At 39.5% G+C, this 16,390-nt stretch overlaps 1 protein-coding gene across 3 annotated transcripts in view; it reads right to left on the bottom strand.

Moving 5' to 3' along the window:
- Nucleotides 1–609: 609 nt before the first annotated feature.
- ADAM22 (ADAM metallopeptidase domain 22) overlaps nucleotides 610–16,390 on the bottom strand; it is a 55,875-nt gene continuing 40,094 nt past the window's right edge. For 2 of the 3 annotated variants that reach the window (XM_058034626.1, XM_058034637.1), the window contains 3 exons: nucleotides 14,923–15,033; nucleotides 5,211–5,334; nucleotides 610–3,966 (listed from right to left, as the gene is read on the bottom strand). In XM_058034626.1, the coding sequence (XP_057890609.1) occupies nucleotides 3,946–3,966; nucleotides 5,211–5,334; nucleotides 14,923–15,033 (256 nt within the window). In that variant the 3' untranslated portion in view covers nucleotides 610–3,945. The remainder of the gene's footprint in view (nucleotides 3,967–5,210; nucleotides 5,335–14,922; nucleotides 15,034–16,390) is intronic. The other variant, XM_058034648.1, reaches the window with a different exon arrangement.

Genomic DNA, 16,390 nt, shown 5'->3' with positions numbered 1-16,390 from the left:
ATCAATTCCCTAATGAAGCTACAGCAAATCTGGTCCGAATTTGTAGTATATGCATGTCTATAATAATGTATGTACCCATTCTTACCTCTGGTTTTGAAAAAAGTTGTTGCATTAGCATTGACAAGACCAATCAGTCCAAACCAGCAACAGGGATTTGAGTAAGAGGATTTCAGTACACTAACTATTGACACAATTTCTTTGTGATTTTAATTCAGGCTATACCTCAAAGGTTTCAATAGCACAATCAAAATTACTTCATGAGCACACGAGCTCAGCAGGTTCAATATCTCATAAATCAGGAACTTTTAAAATCATTTGGAAGAAGCCATCTTCAAAGTCAAGTCACACTTCAGTTGACTGGCAAGTTGTGACTTTAGTCACAATTTAAGCAAAGACAGGCTCTATTAAGGTAATAATCTTCTTGAATCTACTTAATTAAATATAACAAAACTATATGTAAATTATCAGTCACAACTATCTCTGGTATACTGTCTGAGATTACTAAAGTTCTTAAGTCAACAAATCCAGAATTAGAAGGTAAATCTTTACTTGTTAAACTGTGGCAACATTGTGCAGCATTATTTTAGATACAATCTCAATTTTCCAGTCTCCATCAGTTAGTCACATTATTTTATTATAAATTACACAAGGTTCTTTTCCCACATTGAAATACATAAAGGTATTATATTAAGTATATTCATCCGGCCAGTCCTATGCTCATATAAACAATTACTTCTGGTTGAAAACTGATGGCTTCCTTACTTACTTCAACAGGCATCTACAGCACAGTTGGCAATTAACTAGTCCATTTATTAAAATAAAACCAAAATAAAAGCATGAGTCTCAATTAGTCAAAATGACTGAGCTATATTAGTGACAAGTACTCTATTTTAGTCTGGATGAGGTATTATGCAGCAGTTTATATTGCTATTGCCAGCGTAACTAACTACAGTGGATAAAAATATTTGCAATCTTCAAGGTTATTAATCTGGCAGCTTTCCAACATACTACATTTTAAAAGTAGGAAATGACAGCTTTGTAAGAAAACAGCTTCTCTGTCCAACCTCCACTGGCCTGGGAGGCTCACACAGCCCTGCCAGTTCAGGTCTCCCAAGTTACCAACCTGATGCAAAGTTCTCTGCAGAAGAATTTTGCAAGAACACAAGCCCTGTGATATTCTCACGCTAGACCACCAAAGTGAAAGCCAACATTTATTTAACTTAAACTTAGTGCTCAGAACTAGACTTCCAGTCACTACATATCTCCAAATGTGAGGGAGACTGTTAAAGGTACACTACACACGTAAGTGTATCATCATATGCTACAAATGAATTATACCACAACAAAAGAAGCTGGGAGTACATACTACATTGAAAATACAGTCAGGAGGGGCATTTGTTTGCAAAACAAGCTATGAACATAGCAGAAAGAGCCTACATGTTATCTCCTGTTCTGTCTGCCAAATCTTGCTGCTTCTTGGTAAGGCAAAATGGAAAGGGAAGAGTAAACACTGAAAAACATAAGATATGCACAGAAATCTAATGGGATCATTCAAAACTACATGCCAGTTTGTATCAAAAAAATACCATAAAAGGCACATGATGAACAGTCCAGTTACTAAAGACAAGATATGAATATGGGAGGGAAAACCAGCTTCCAGGTGACAGTAATACAGCGATGATCAGGTTATCATAATGTCCTAATGTGGGTGAACCTCTTGAGGGTCCTGCTCAAAGTCCAGTGAAATCAACGAAAGACACATTGATTTCATGTTATGGCTCAGACCCTAATTTCATAAGCTACATGCTATCAACTATGTTTAATCCAGAAAGCTACACTCAAAGTAAATCTTTGCAAAAAATAATCTTCAGTGCTGATTGATATATTTACCTTTCACAAAAATGCAGAATCTGTCCCTAAAGCAATTACCAGGGACTGTCTCTTTCCAGATGGTCAGTCTGCACCCACTTGTGCTCACTTATATTTGTCTTTTTCCAAATACTTACCAGAACCTGTTGACTGTGAGAAAATAATTTGAATGCCAAGGCCAATATTTTGTTATAATCATACATACAGCCTAATCATAAAATATAGTGCTTCTAAAAATCTTACATATTTTACAGCTGCCAACATCTTTAAGCATTTATTAATTTAATCTTACATATATCTGACTTTATTGAGAGACGTAAAAGTTAAAAAAATACATTAAAAGGCTGCAAGTGTTGGGTTCACTTACTAAAGGAAATACATGAAAGAGGTAGAAGATTCAGAAACACCGTAGATGTTCCCATTACAATAATATCTAATTAATCATACAGCTGTTGGGTAGGGTATTCAACTGCACCACAGAGTCAGGTGTTTTATTTTGCAATGGTACTACCTGAAGCTAAGAAGTAGTCAGTTTTGGAAAACCAGAGAACTATAAACTGATTTAATATGGTCCAGTTTCTCACTAACTGAAAATTCCCAACCAGAAGGCGTTTGCTTTACAACAACCTTCAGAAGTCTTGGGTGTTAGAAATATAACATCAACTTACAGACAAGATTAACATGGTAAAGAGTTGTTCCCCCCCTATTCTTTTTAAGCTAAATTCATTTGTGCTCAGTTTAATGCCCCAAAAAATTGTCAAGGGGGCTTCAGGGGCAGCAAGCATAGCATTCAAGCACATGGTAAATGCGATTCCAAACAAATAAAAATTGAAAGACAGCAATGAAACTGGCCACTTGCCCAGCACTGTTATTATCTAGTGCAGTGAAATCGTTATGCATCTCATAAGCCTATGCCTTGCCATCTAAAACAGTGTCTGAAATGCTCTATCAAAAATACACAGCAACTCTCACAGACTTCACATCACCACATCCTGAATTGACCACTTAGAAGTATTCCCAAATGTCCAGTAAGTTGGGCTGCACATGACTTAAAGACTGCTGTCTGCTGAATCATTCTTGATTACACCTGTGAGAGGATACAGTGGTTATCTTACTAAACAAGGGATTTTGGCTGGTTCCTTTTACGATGATTTAAGATGAAGTGCTCCTGTACTGGTTTCCGCAGTCTACTGTACAACTGAGATTGTCAAGACTGTATAAGATGCTGAAAAAGTTGTTTAGATTTTGGTCGAACACCAGTTTCTGAGAGATACAGTTTTACAGTACTGTACTTTCTGTATTTCCAAGGATGTCTGCTCATAATATTAGAAAATCTGAAGTGTGATGATGTTAGTCATGACTGTTTCTTTAGGCATTTGGCAAAATACACATACGTATAACAGCTATTTTTGACATTATTGAATGTTTACATATATACAATCTGTATACTGAGATTATAAACATGTAAGGTAAAAAAAAAAAAAGATATAATCTTTGTTTGTTTGCTGTTTGTGTCAAATAGTTGCCTTTCAAAGCTTGAAATCCTGTCACAAAAAAAAATCCTATATTTCTTACTCCTGCATGCTAATCTCTACTACAGTATGTTGTTTTTCCCTTACATGTGGAAAGTAAAGAACACAAGGTTCATGCATACAGCGTACAAGTTTACATCAGCTGGGCTCTCTGTGAGGCACGTTCCCAGTTCCACTCTGGTCTGACTCAGGACTGCAGTAAACCAGAGAAAAACCTCTCTTACACAGGACTGGCAAATGGACTGCAGCTGGGATTCTAGGTCACCATGCGGAACAGCCTTGTCACATCTGGGCTAATTATTCTCTGTCAAATGTTATGATTTTGGTTGTTCATAAAATCCATAAAATACAAGTCAACAAAAAAGAAAGAAAAAAAAAAAAGACTGTTTTTTTCCTTTCCACATGACAGGAGGTTATCACCGGCATCTCTGTTGATCTTTCGAATTGTCTGAAGAGCAGATGAATGTGCAGTGACTCAGTGATGCTGAGTTCCTATAAAATCCAAAGTAAACAGTTCTGATGTGACCCCAGGAAAACACTGCAGCTAGATGGATGTCTCCCATAGCTGGAGAGGGGAAAATAAACACAAACACACATTGAACACCAAGATAAAACAGGCTGTCACCCAGACAGTGCAAGGAGCTTGTTTGGGGAACTGCATAACTTGGGTCACCAAATCCCCTCCCAGCCTCTGGTGGGTATCTGTTCACCAAGTGAGCAGACAGGCTTCAGCATTTCAGCACAACTTACAGTCAGCATAGTCAGACCATGGCTGGGAGTTCAGTTTTCTTTTTGAAAGAGAAATGTCAGTGTAGCATCAAACTTGTACTAGCCAACTTATACTTTAGAGTTACGCTAGTATTAGTGTAGAGATAACTTCCCATTTTCATCTGCCTAACTCTGCCCAGAGCAACATGACTTCCTGCTGTGGGTTTGAGCTGCTGCCAAAGCAGCTCCAGGGCTGAGATACCTCAGTACAGCCCAGGCTCCAAGCTGCCTTGGAAGACCCTGTGCTGCACCTCACACAATCTCCTGCCCCAAGCAGTACTGGGGGAGCAGCTTGCAGGTTCCCTCAGCAGCACTCCATTCCTTTTTTCTTGAAAAAAAAAAGGACAGAGAACAGCAATGAGAATCTCATCAGCATCAGCAACATGAACCAAGGGTATTGCAAGTAAAGCTCCTAAAGCAAATTTCAGACTTTTTTGCTTATTCAAATACCTGCTATGTCTGAATCGACACAAAGGAAATAAAAGCCTTTTGGAGCAGCTGGAAATCTCTCTGTATGAGGCGTAACTATCCACTACACATTCCAGCAGCTCCTGGTCAGTCTAGGAGGGCCAGGCTGGGCTCATATTACACAGCAGTGAAGTCCCTCCAGGCCTGCAAGCACTCCATATGCTGCATAACTGGAAATTTTTACATTTCCATAAAGCTGGAAAGCAGCTATCCTCACAGCCTGAATGAGAGCTGCTGGGAGAAGGGGTAAGAAAGGAGAGCCAGACACACCACTTACTCCAGGGTTGCCTGTGCTCTGCAGCCCAAAGGCTATCCAGGACACATTTTCAGCTTAAAATAAGAAATCTGGGCTTCAAGGCAGCTTTAAGAGCAACCTGAAAAGCTGCCTGTACACAGCTGTCAAGGCCTTCATCACTGCCAGAGGCTCAGCAGCTTCAGAACTCCACAGTGCAAAGGAAATGCCATTCCAGCTCTCCTTGTTGTTCAAAGGTGTTAATGTGCCACAGTTTCCTTTTGAAAAACTATCAGTAAATCAAGTCACTAGTGAAATGCAGAGAGAAGAGGGACACATACCCTGGCACTTTGCCTGTTGACTTTTTTCTCTTCATCAGGAAGTGGTGGCATCGGGTAAGGGTATTTTCTGCTGGAAGCAATAGATCCAGTGGATGAAGACGGAGACTTTGCAGGAGACAGTGTCCTGAGATGTTGAAACACATAAAATAAATGTGATGCCTTTGCATTCTAGCACTGCAACAGCAACTGCCATTACTCTGAAGCTTGGTTCAGAGCCAAGAATATAGCTTATTATTAGCTCAATATCAGGGGGATAAAATTGATTGATCAGTAGTCTTATAATTTCATTTTATGAATAAAGGTATTTAGAGATTTCAGGAACACTGGAAGAAAAAAATTTGCTACTTCTTATTAGAATTGTATAAGAAAAATTACTTCTTAAACTGTTTTATATGGTACTGTAATTAATCATTATAAAATTATTAAAAACCAAATCTGCAATTGAATAAATACAGAACTAAAAGCATAAAGCCTAAATAGAAACAGTAACTGTATAAATACAGGCTAAACAAATGTCTTCTCCCAGTGACTAAATGGCAATTATGAGTCTTTATGCATATCTTACACATCTCCTAAATTGATACAAACATAGCAAATAAATCTATTATTTTTGTAACATTAATTTACACAAATGCATGCATTTGGAGGCCAAACTGTTAGTTGTGAAGTAACAAAGGCATATACAAAGTGCTAATAACAAATTGTTATACATGCAAGCATCATACAGTGCATATTGTTCCAGCCAAAGAAAGAGTCTGATGAGAATATACAAAAATGGACTGATTAGTCAATGGCAATCAGCATTTCTGTACAAGGTGAGTAGAGTAAGCAGGAGCAAGTAAATGTTTGTATCACATGAAAGGCATTCTTTTCATGTCAATAAGGCAACAGCACATTATTGACTGAAATTTTATACCCAAGAAAAACTCTTATGCTTCTGTTTTGAGATTCTGCACTTTTCCCACTTGAGAGGTTCCTATTAGGCTCTAAATCTGGGCAGAGTAAAATGAAAAAAAAGCCTTAAAGTAGAAAAATTGAGCTATCCTGGCCCCCTTGTTCTCTTGTGAAGACCGAGGGCATTCACCACAGGAGGCCACTTAATACTGCAAGCATATCACTCAGCCCTCCCTGAGCACTGCTATCTAGTATCTTCTGAGTTCATGTGTCCCTGAAGAAGGAAACTTTCCATAATAATAAGTGAAATTTATTTACCTTTAAATAATTGTTCTTTTATTTTGGACTGTTGTATCATTTTGTTGTGTCTCTAGCTCCCTACAACAGCAGATTCTCTTGCCTCCCATACAAACAATGACTGATGGTAGCCAGAAGCAACAAGGTGTCAATGAAAATTATATGATGAGAGCTCTCCACTCTGGCTCATGATTCTCTAATGCCTCACGTGGTAGCCTCTAAATTCAACAGCAATTAAGGGATTAGCATTGGTACAATTGTCCAAACATGGAAGCATCCAAACATCTTCAGTACCTGCACATTGGTCACCCATTAAGATGAACTGGACATACACCAATGTTTTCAGGAAGAAAAACCCTGAAACAGCTACTGCAGTATAAAACAAGGTTTCTGTATGTCCGACATCATGGATCTGGGCACCAAACTGTGCATGCAAGAAAACAGGTTAATTAAAAAAAAAATTCCAAGGAAAGGTTGTCAACAGTGCCCTGCTGTTCACTATCCATACAAGTCCTCTCATCTCTATCCCCACTTGGACTATCACTAATAAACTATTTGTGGATCTAGAATGAAGAATATAAGGAGAAGAGGGAGAGGGGAAAGTAAGGATAGCAGATTTTACATATTATTAGTAATCCAATTATTCACAAATTTTACCCCATTGCTGCAGTAGAATTTTAAATTTTCATTTTAAAATTTGCAACAATGCACATGGAGATCAGAAACAAGGAACTGGGCTAGTGGAATCCGACTTGGCAAGCCCTATCAGAAAGCTGTTTATAAGGTAGCACAGCCGGGGGGGTGGCACAGAATGAAGGCATCTCCCATCTCTTTCACCACACCAGGCACGACACCTCCAACACACCAAAGGCTCTTCACATTTTAGATACTCTAAAATAAGGCCACAGTGAGAGCAAAAGCCACATCCAATCTTCCTGTCCATCCGTCTGAGCAGGTGATCCTGGAAGGAGTAATAATCCCCCGAAGGATGTGGCATCTTGAATATTTTCCCTGCACAAGCAAGTCCTCTGACCAGGATCCCTAACTTATCCTTTCAGCCAGGAAGCTTTGCACCATAACTCAAACACAATGCTGCCTTTTCCAAAGATTTTGAAGGCCAAGCCTCCAGAGTAGCTGCCTACACATCCTTTTTCTCAAACCCCCTTTGTACTGCCTGATCACCTACAGTTTGCACATCTGACTGATGTGAGCTTTGCTGCCCAGCTGCAACACTGCAGCCAACACATCAAGAATGCAGTTGCACACTTACAGAAATGACCTTGCCCTCCCCTCACAGGGCCTCACCACTTAATTTTGTTGTAGAGTTATATGCTGGTTTTTGTCATCTTTAGCGCCAGCTACTGAGACTGTGAGCATACACAACTCAGCATATGCTCACAGATCTTACAGTGCATCTTCTGTGATAAACAACATTGTTTGAGGTGGTTTTGATCACCCTTCAGGTTGTGCCCTGCAATTGTGTATGTGCTGTGTATCCCAGATTTACATATACTTTAAATGAGAAAGGTCATGTCTGGCTCTTTCTCATTTACAGGATGGAGAGACAGCATTCAGGGACACTTGCAGGTAATGCTGGGGTTACAGGTAGGAAAACTTGGCAGTTTTGGTCAAGGGTGGGATCCACTTAGTTTTCACTAGGGTTTCAGTTCTCCTGCAATCAAATCCATTAGCTCTCATGCCAAATGTTGCTTCCCGCTGAAACTTTCACAAGAAACCAGTACACACAACAGAGATTTTACTGCCAACCCTAAATGAAGCCATGCACCTCACCTGCAAAAATTGTGATTTTTGAACAGAAAGCAAGATAGAGTAGCCATTTTGTGTCTTTCTGTCCTGAAAGCTAAAACTAAGAGTGTGTGGAGACCATTCTGTGATTCACAACAAACACTGTGGCAGCAAGAAGACATCTGGAAGGAGTCCCTGCAGCCTTGGGCCTACCTGCTCCCCTCTTGTCCTTAAACAGCAAATGTTGGTCCACAATAAACTGTGCAAAATGTGTCACCTGGTCACACAACTAAACATTTTTCAATTTTGAGTGTCATTTAAGCTGAACTCAAGGCAGGAGGCCCTGACAGATCTGAACTGTTCATGAACTGTGAGTGATTCTCTTTTGCAGACTGAAATAATGTAATGAAATTCAATTAACATTCAACCTGGTGAAAGCATCGCAAGCCCAAATATAGACCCTATCAATCTAATCTGACCTTTGCTGCTGTGGATACAGCTCTTTGTATGACATCATCAGCCCAGATCCTACATTAGGATCTTCTAAAAACACTGGTGTGGCTAAACATTTTAAAGTAATTTCCTTTTTAAAGCAACAGATGTGCACACATGTCCTCAGAGAGAGCTGCAGCAGAGGGGAGAGGAGGCTCATGGAGGGACTGCAGAAGAGTCAATGGTTGTGGCTTGAGCTGTCACTTGGAGCAGTGAAATGTGCCTCAGAAGCAGGCACTCACATGCTTCAATGAACCCTTCTCCCTAACTCTTGAAGCAAAACCCTGATCCTGACATCAGAAGGCATTTTTTCATTATCTGCAAACAATAACAGTATTTTGCTTTGGTAATAAAGAAGAGGCTTGTTAGTTTGTTTTTTATTTCAAGCACCATCTAGAGCTGTCTCAGCAAGAGCAGCTTGCCAAGGGCTGGTCGTGGCTCTGGCCCCAGCTGGATGCTCACAAAAGAAGGTAATGGAAATGGTCAACTAAAGAGGAACTGAGAAAAAGTCAAGGACACAAAAGAGCATTAGAAATAGGAGGGAAATGACAGCCTACTGTCTCCTCCTTCCATGCCCCTTCTTGATGTCCTTCTGATTTAGGATGGCCCTTTTCCTTCTGGTTATGTGCTCCGGGTCTCCATCTAAAAAACCCTTTGTTTGTAAACCACTTCTGTGTTTAAGTAACTCATAAAATACAACATATTGCAAATACTTGAAATAAATAAAATGTAGGCAGCTCAACACTTTAGAAGGTGCCTTCTAGACTTTTTTCTTTATAATTATCTACAGAAATATCATGTTTGGGGTTTCTGGCAGTTTTTTTTCTGATTCCATCACGGCTCCATCAAGTCTTTTAGATTCAGTGAGAATTCTGAGTAATCCTTAACCATATTTCAGAAGGTCAGCCTGTGCAGTGGACACTGTAATTGTCAGTAACAAGAACAAGCAGTAGTAGCATATTCATAAAATAATGTCCCTTACAGCAAAGCTAAATTCAGGGAGAGGCTTCCTGCCTGATTTTATTGCCGAGGTTACGTGGTTATAGCCTGGCACACAAAATTAAAATCTAGACTAGACTTTAAGCAGGAAAATGAGAGTTTCCTTCACAGATCATATCTTCTTACAGATGAGAATCCCACACTAGGGAGTTTTCTGATGCCAGAGACACCAGCTACTATTATTACTATCATTATAAAAAGTAATTATGTGAAATCCCCATCAGACTTGTAGGCTAGAAAAAAATTACCAGGAAATCAGGTGTTAGAGATACAAATTATGATTTATATAGGGTATTTTAAGTAGATGGAGAAAATCTGGGTGATGACTAATATCTCTATTTTCTGAAAATCTGCAACTTTCCTAGAAGGCTTTTTTGTCATATTTCCTAATTCTATTTCAGCTCTTCCTACAACAGCACCAGTCATCAACATATTATTCCTAAAACTATAAGGAAACAAGCACAACAGCAGTATTACTTTCAGGACACATTTAAAAGGACAGAGAAATCAAAGATGATTATCAACATGAATATTAATCAGCTAAATATCTGCTGTAAATGTCTTATCCTGGCACTCTGACTAATAAAGTACAGTACCAGCTGGACAGTGTGACTTCAGCTCTATGTTCTAGTTTAACCAGTAAGATCTGTTTCATTCTGTTTGGGGATAACTTCACAGGCCCAGGCTCAAAACCCAGCCACAAGATGTTCTGACACACCATTCTTAGGAACAGTCTTTTCCTGCCCATGCTATCATTAAGCAAAATTGCACCTGATTTTTGTGGAGAAACTGTTTGTTCAACCTCTTGTAAACCCACAGCAACTCATCTCAGGAGATCTGATCTTTTGCCTTCTATAATGTGTCTGCAGAATACTTCCCCATGATTACCTCATTTAATTGGGACAATTCAGATTTCTAAATTTATTCTAGTTGCTCTCTGATTTCTAAGGGGAATGGCTGCAGGCAGTGATTAGTAAGCTTCTGTGGTGAAAAAAATTTGATTTATGCTACATCTCTGCTGATATGTAGCCTTTAAAACTCACATGGGTCAGCTTAATCCTCATCTACGTGCCAAAAATGCTTGGTTTATCTCAAATACAATTAAAAATGTGACTCATTGGTGTGACAGCTGAATACCCTCAGGAGCAGGGCATACTCTCCTCAATTTAATCTAGTTACTAAATAAAAATATACTGATACTAAAAAATGAAAACCAAATTATGAGTATGCAGATTTTTAACCCTGTTTATCTAAACCATTTAAAGAAACCTGTATTAAAATAGTGCTATCTTCATATTCCATCAATGTGTTTGTTTATGGCTACCACAGGGCTTCTGATACAAAAACCCTGAAAGACAGCTATGGGATTATGTTATGGCGAGCAGTTCTTGTCCTTGCCTGAACAATAAAGGTCAAGAGGCTATTTTTAGAAAAGGTTTTTGGTAATAAAGCACACCTCAATTTTTATGTGAGTTTGCCTAATTTCAGCTTCCAGTGACCTCTGGTCATTATCAGTCTTAGTTGGCAAACCTAAAGGACTTCCCACACAGAGGTTTTGCTCCATATGCAGTGATGTGGACCTCATGATCAGGTAAGTGTTCAGCTGCTCCCTTAAACTGCACAGCCTGAGGCTCTCTAGAAAGAACTGTGCTTAGATCATCTCAGTTCTAGAACGTGCTTGCTGAACTGCAGACACCAGACCTGGACCCTGTATCCCAGCCCTGAAACAACCAGACTCACAGTACTCCCTGCCAGAATGCCCAGGTACCAAGAGACTTGTCTGATACCAACTGGCACTATCAAATCAACCTCCTGTAAGCCCTGGATTCTTGCATTAGGGAACTTTTCAGTTCTGAGGACTGAACAGCCAAAGTTTACTCCTTTTTCCTGTTTGTTCACTGGAAACCTTTCTGGCAGCTTACTCTGTCTGTGATTTATGAGGTGTTGAAAACAAACAGAAAGGATTTTAAAAAATAATCATTTTATGGTGTTTTAAGACTTTGGGACATTTTTAGTTCTAAAAATGACTACATTCTTACACTGCCATTTAATGTCTGCCATTGTTACTATTGGAATAAAAGTTTTTCATTAGTACCCTGTGATACAACTCCCATCATATTTTTTTTCCAAATGCACACTGCACACATTTAGCATATGTTTCTGTCCTGTTGCACTTTTATTAGGTCTACTTTTGTAGCAAAACTATTAAGATTCTATTTACTTGTTCTTACCATCCTTCACTGTTTTGGCTGAAGGTTTTGCTTATTATTCTTTTGATTTGTGTTTCTGTAACTATCTTCATTTTTTATATGTCAGCTTACAGGTCCATGGATTTTGTTCATGCATTTGTCATAAGTTGTCTTCCATTCTCCCCTATGCTGGCTCATTTTTTCAGCTGATGCAGAGATCTGTATCAGCTGTGGGACTGTGTCTTTTGGGAATATACCGCAACATTCTCAGTCTCTTGATTCATGTCCAACAGGGGCCCAGCCTGATGCATGGTTTTTCTCTGTAACTTGGAATATACCAGATAATGCATACACTTCCCTTTCAAAAGCAAGTTATATTTCTGGTTGAACCCTACCTCACTTGTAACAGATTAATGAGCAGTTTGACAATTAGAGCACAGAGTATATTCTCATAAATTTAGTTTTCCAATTAAAATATATAAATTATTTCATTGCAGGCTGAGGGTAAAATACCACTACTTTTTAGTCTTTTTTAATTTAAATTTTAGTATGCACTATATAAGACAGTAGGTAGAGTCAATGTGTAACGAAACTACTTACTTCAGTAAATTAAAATTCTATTTAAGTTAATAGTATTTTATTAGTGATAAATATGTCTCATGCCCATAAAACACTATTCGGCATAAAATGATGAGAAAGCTACTACAAGCTATAGATGATGGTGGGAACGCATGCACTACACACACCCTTTTCAATGGCTTCATTAAAACATTCAGAAAAAGAATTGTAAATTGCACATGAAGCCAAAAACAGACATCAAAATGCAGCAAAAGAAGAGGGGCCCTTTGCGCCTAAGTAACTTGTATTGATTTATACAAGATAAGAGTCCCAAGATATTTGTAAATGCTGGAACAGCTCTAAAAAATGAGAATTATAGAATTAATTTACAAAATACCTAAAGTATGGTCCTTCTGTGTTTTTATTCACATCTTCTACCCACTTAGCTACATTATATTCTCTTTTGAACCATGGGTTTAAATACCTGCAGAAAGCAATGGAAGGAACAGAGAAAGCAGAAGAACAAGAATAGAAAATCTGAGAACACACAGCACAAGCTTAGCAAGGATGTCTTCATCCCCCAAGTGCAAGTGAATATGGCAAATCAATCAGTATGGATTTGGGTGAGGACTAGGCAATGTGTACAACTGCATGAGAAAATCTGACCTACGACAAGACTCATATGTTTGATTAATCTGGAAACTCTTTGGGATACATCATTCATTTATTGTCTTAATGGTAAAATTCACTCCTATGCAGAGGGCCAGCATTAAGCTCATGGTTTGAACTCCCTCATGATCCCAAAATAAGGATGAAGGGACATTTTGGCTTCAGTCATGATGTTTGCTTGCCGAAGACACACTTTTGCATCCATCTAGATAAATTGCAAGATAATGGCTGAAAGACCACAGAATCTTGGGCTTGACCCTTTTTACAGGAATGAATTTCAGCCTCATCATGTTAAAAGGTTTGAATTTTTTGCCAGTATAGTGACAATTTTTACACTTACAGGCAAACAACCCTCTGTTTTTTCAATGTTCATTTAATTTGGCTTTAATGGAGGTAGGCTGCAGAGTTATCTCACATTTTACAGAAGCAATATTGACACCAAAACCACATTTTTTAGGAAAAAAAGTCTGAGTTGTCTACTCATATTAGTTACATGAAAAATTATGAAATAAAGATGATATTTCATTATCCGACAACAAATTACTAAGGAAGAAGAAAACTTTTTTGTAACAAATTTTTCCCAATAACAAGATAAGCAAATTCCTCCCCTTCTGTCATGTCAACAAAAAAGGCAGATGCAGAAAATAGGAGTCTGCCTGGACCAATTTAAAGCTTGTTCGTGTTAGATATAAACGGCAACAATCAAATGATTATTTGTGATCATCATCTTTATACAATAGATAACCAAGGAAAATGGGAAAGAAAATTCCTCTTTAAGTTATTTTTGATACTTCTGGTCCAGTTCTTGCCACCCTTATTTATGGGAGTGACTCCAATGACCTCACACATGGGAACAGGCCTTGCAAGTTACTGCTCAGATGAATAAAAGTTGGGCCAAATCATGGCATTCAACCCCCTCCATATTTCAAACAACAATGACAACAAAAGCAGCAGCACTTTTTCAACCTCTTTTGCTCCTTTTTTGCTCTGGAACGTCTCCTCCCCGCCCCGCGCAAGCACAGCCACAGCTCTCAGAAAGGACTCGCCCTCAGCCAAAAGTGCTTCTAAGAAGCTTCCTCAGCTCGCTTATCTATCAGGAATCGGGAGTGCTTTATGCTTTCCAGCTTGGGGTCTCAGAGAAAGAAAACACCAAAAGTGGTAGCGCAGCAGAACAGATGAACCACTAGTGAAGCAACAGGCTGATGCCAGTGTCACCAGGAACTAGTAAACTTCTGCTTTAGCTTTAATTGTACATTTTCTTGTACTTGCTGCAATACTTTAAACTTGCCCTTTTTTCAGTTGAAAGGGTCTTTTGGTAACCATGAAACACTCCCAATCTGGCTTCCTGTATTAGAAAACAGTGTAAGGTGCTATCAAAGCATGCAATTGTTGCACAAACATGTTGCAGGGTTTCCTGGGTCTGGGTGTATTACAGACCACCATTCACCACGCCAATCCACCCGTTACAAAAAGGTTAAACTCGAGTTACTGCAGACTGCTACATGACACCATTGGAAAGCCCTCAGGCTGATCTTTCTGGCCACATGTCCATTAGTAATGGCCAGAATGCACACTTCCTTTGAGTGAGAAATTCTGCTTTGAAACAAGGTGTCCTTACGCATAAGCCCAGAGCTAGACCGACAGCTCGACTCGGCTCGTAGCGCAACATGCAACAAGGCAAAAGACCTGGGCTCAAGAGTACTGGTACTCCTCAGGCTGGCGAGGAGGAAGGGTAGCTAGCGCTGCATCAGCAGGAGCACCTCCAAGCAGTCACGGTGTTTTGCCACAGAGAAACTATCGGATACTAGGGAAGGGACTTGTCACAGGACAAAATGGCAGCCCAGAATGCAGGGGCAGGTGAGACTGACCTGTGATCCCGACTCCCTGTTTGGGGGTGGTCAGAACCCCCTGGGCTTATGCCTTGGGCAGGGATTTGGTGGGCGAGAGAAAGCCCAGGCTCAGATGCATGGGTTACCCGGCTGCAAAAAGACAATATATAATAGAAAGTCTAAACCAAAGACGTTCGTATCATGTATTACAACGAGGAAGTCAAATGCTTATAGGAAAAACAGTGCAGATTAACCAAGGACTGAATTGCTGGGACCTGTTTTAACACAAGCTCCCAATTAAACTGTCAACTTATTCAGAAAACTGTCATCATTCCTGGATAATTCTAATGGATTTTAATAGAGAGCTATTTATCAGGCCATTTCATCAGCCACGTTTCTGAAAAAGCATTTGGCCTGTTGGCATTCCTTCCACATGTAATGAACCATCTGCCTTTAGTAAAGAATAATTATTTTGTTATCAAACATCCAAAAACAATTAAAAATGTCTCAAAAAAAATCTTTAGCAGTCTCCTCAGAGCTCTATGCTTAGCATAAGCCTTGTTCATGTACGCTAGGTCCAAGGGTCACACAAAAGTGTGAGCAGGACATTTTTCAGGAGCTGAAACCCTGTCAGTGCTGCTCGTGAGGGCTGCAGACTTAAAACCTTGCTCAGTCCTTAAGAAATTTTGTTTAAATGATTAATGTCACAATTCTATTTGATTTTTGGCTGTATACAAAAAACAATCTGTGCATAATGTATGCAGTTACTGCAGACCATGCATACAAGTATCTTTGAAGGGAACCACACTAGTGTGGTTTTTAAAAAAATTGAATTCTGCACAAGGCATGGCATTAATAAACACAATTTTATAATGGTTAACTACAGTCTGCTAATTACAGGAGACCAACACTGTTATCCTTTTTCTTCCATATCAACAAGTATGCTTTATTGGACTCCTAAGGGCCATACAAGCTGACTTTCTAAATACTGCTTCAGAACAGATTTCAATATTATTCTGTACTTCCCAGACAAGGTAGAAAGGTAAATTGGTCTGGGAAAAGCCTCCATGTATTCTGCAGCATCCTCAAAGCAGCTGGTGTTGTTTTGGTTTATGTTTTTCCTAAATGATGAAATGCTGGTCACAGTTGCATCATTCTCAGTCCATTTTCTCTCCTTGCAAAAGAAGCTGTCCCTCTAACCAGAGAGCTAATTGCCCTCTAATAGCCCTGGCAATTCTCTCCATTCCCCACTGAACTGACACAGCCTGTGGATCATTCAATGGGAGCTCTCTCTCCAGCTGGTGACAGGACTGCCCAGGAGACTTGGACAAGCCATTCAGGCCTGTGCAGTCCAGGACAGACCCGACCAGGAGAAAGGGTATTTTCCTGCCTGGCAGGCCTCTCCCAGGAACACACACACTGTGCTTCATCCACAAAAGGTTGCTGCATGGCCCTTGGGAAGTACAAGCCTCCTCCCTGTAGCATCAGGGCTGCTGCTGGGTTAAGA

This window comes from Melospiza georgiana, chromosome 1 (assembly GCF_028018845.1).
Source record: "Melospiza georgiana isolate bMelGeo1 chromosome 1, bMelGeo1.pri, whole genome shotgun sequence".
Lineage (NCBI taxonomy): Eukaryota > Metazoa > Chordata > Aves > Passeriformes > Passerellidae > Melospiza > Melospiza georgiana.
This window is presented reverse-complemented; position numbering and strand designations above follow the sequence as displayed.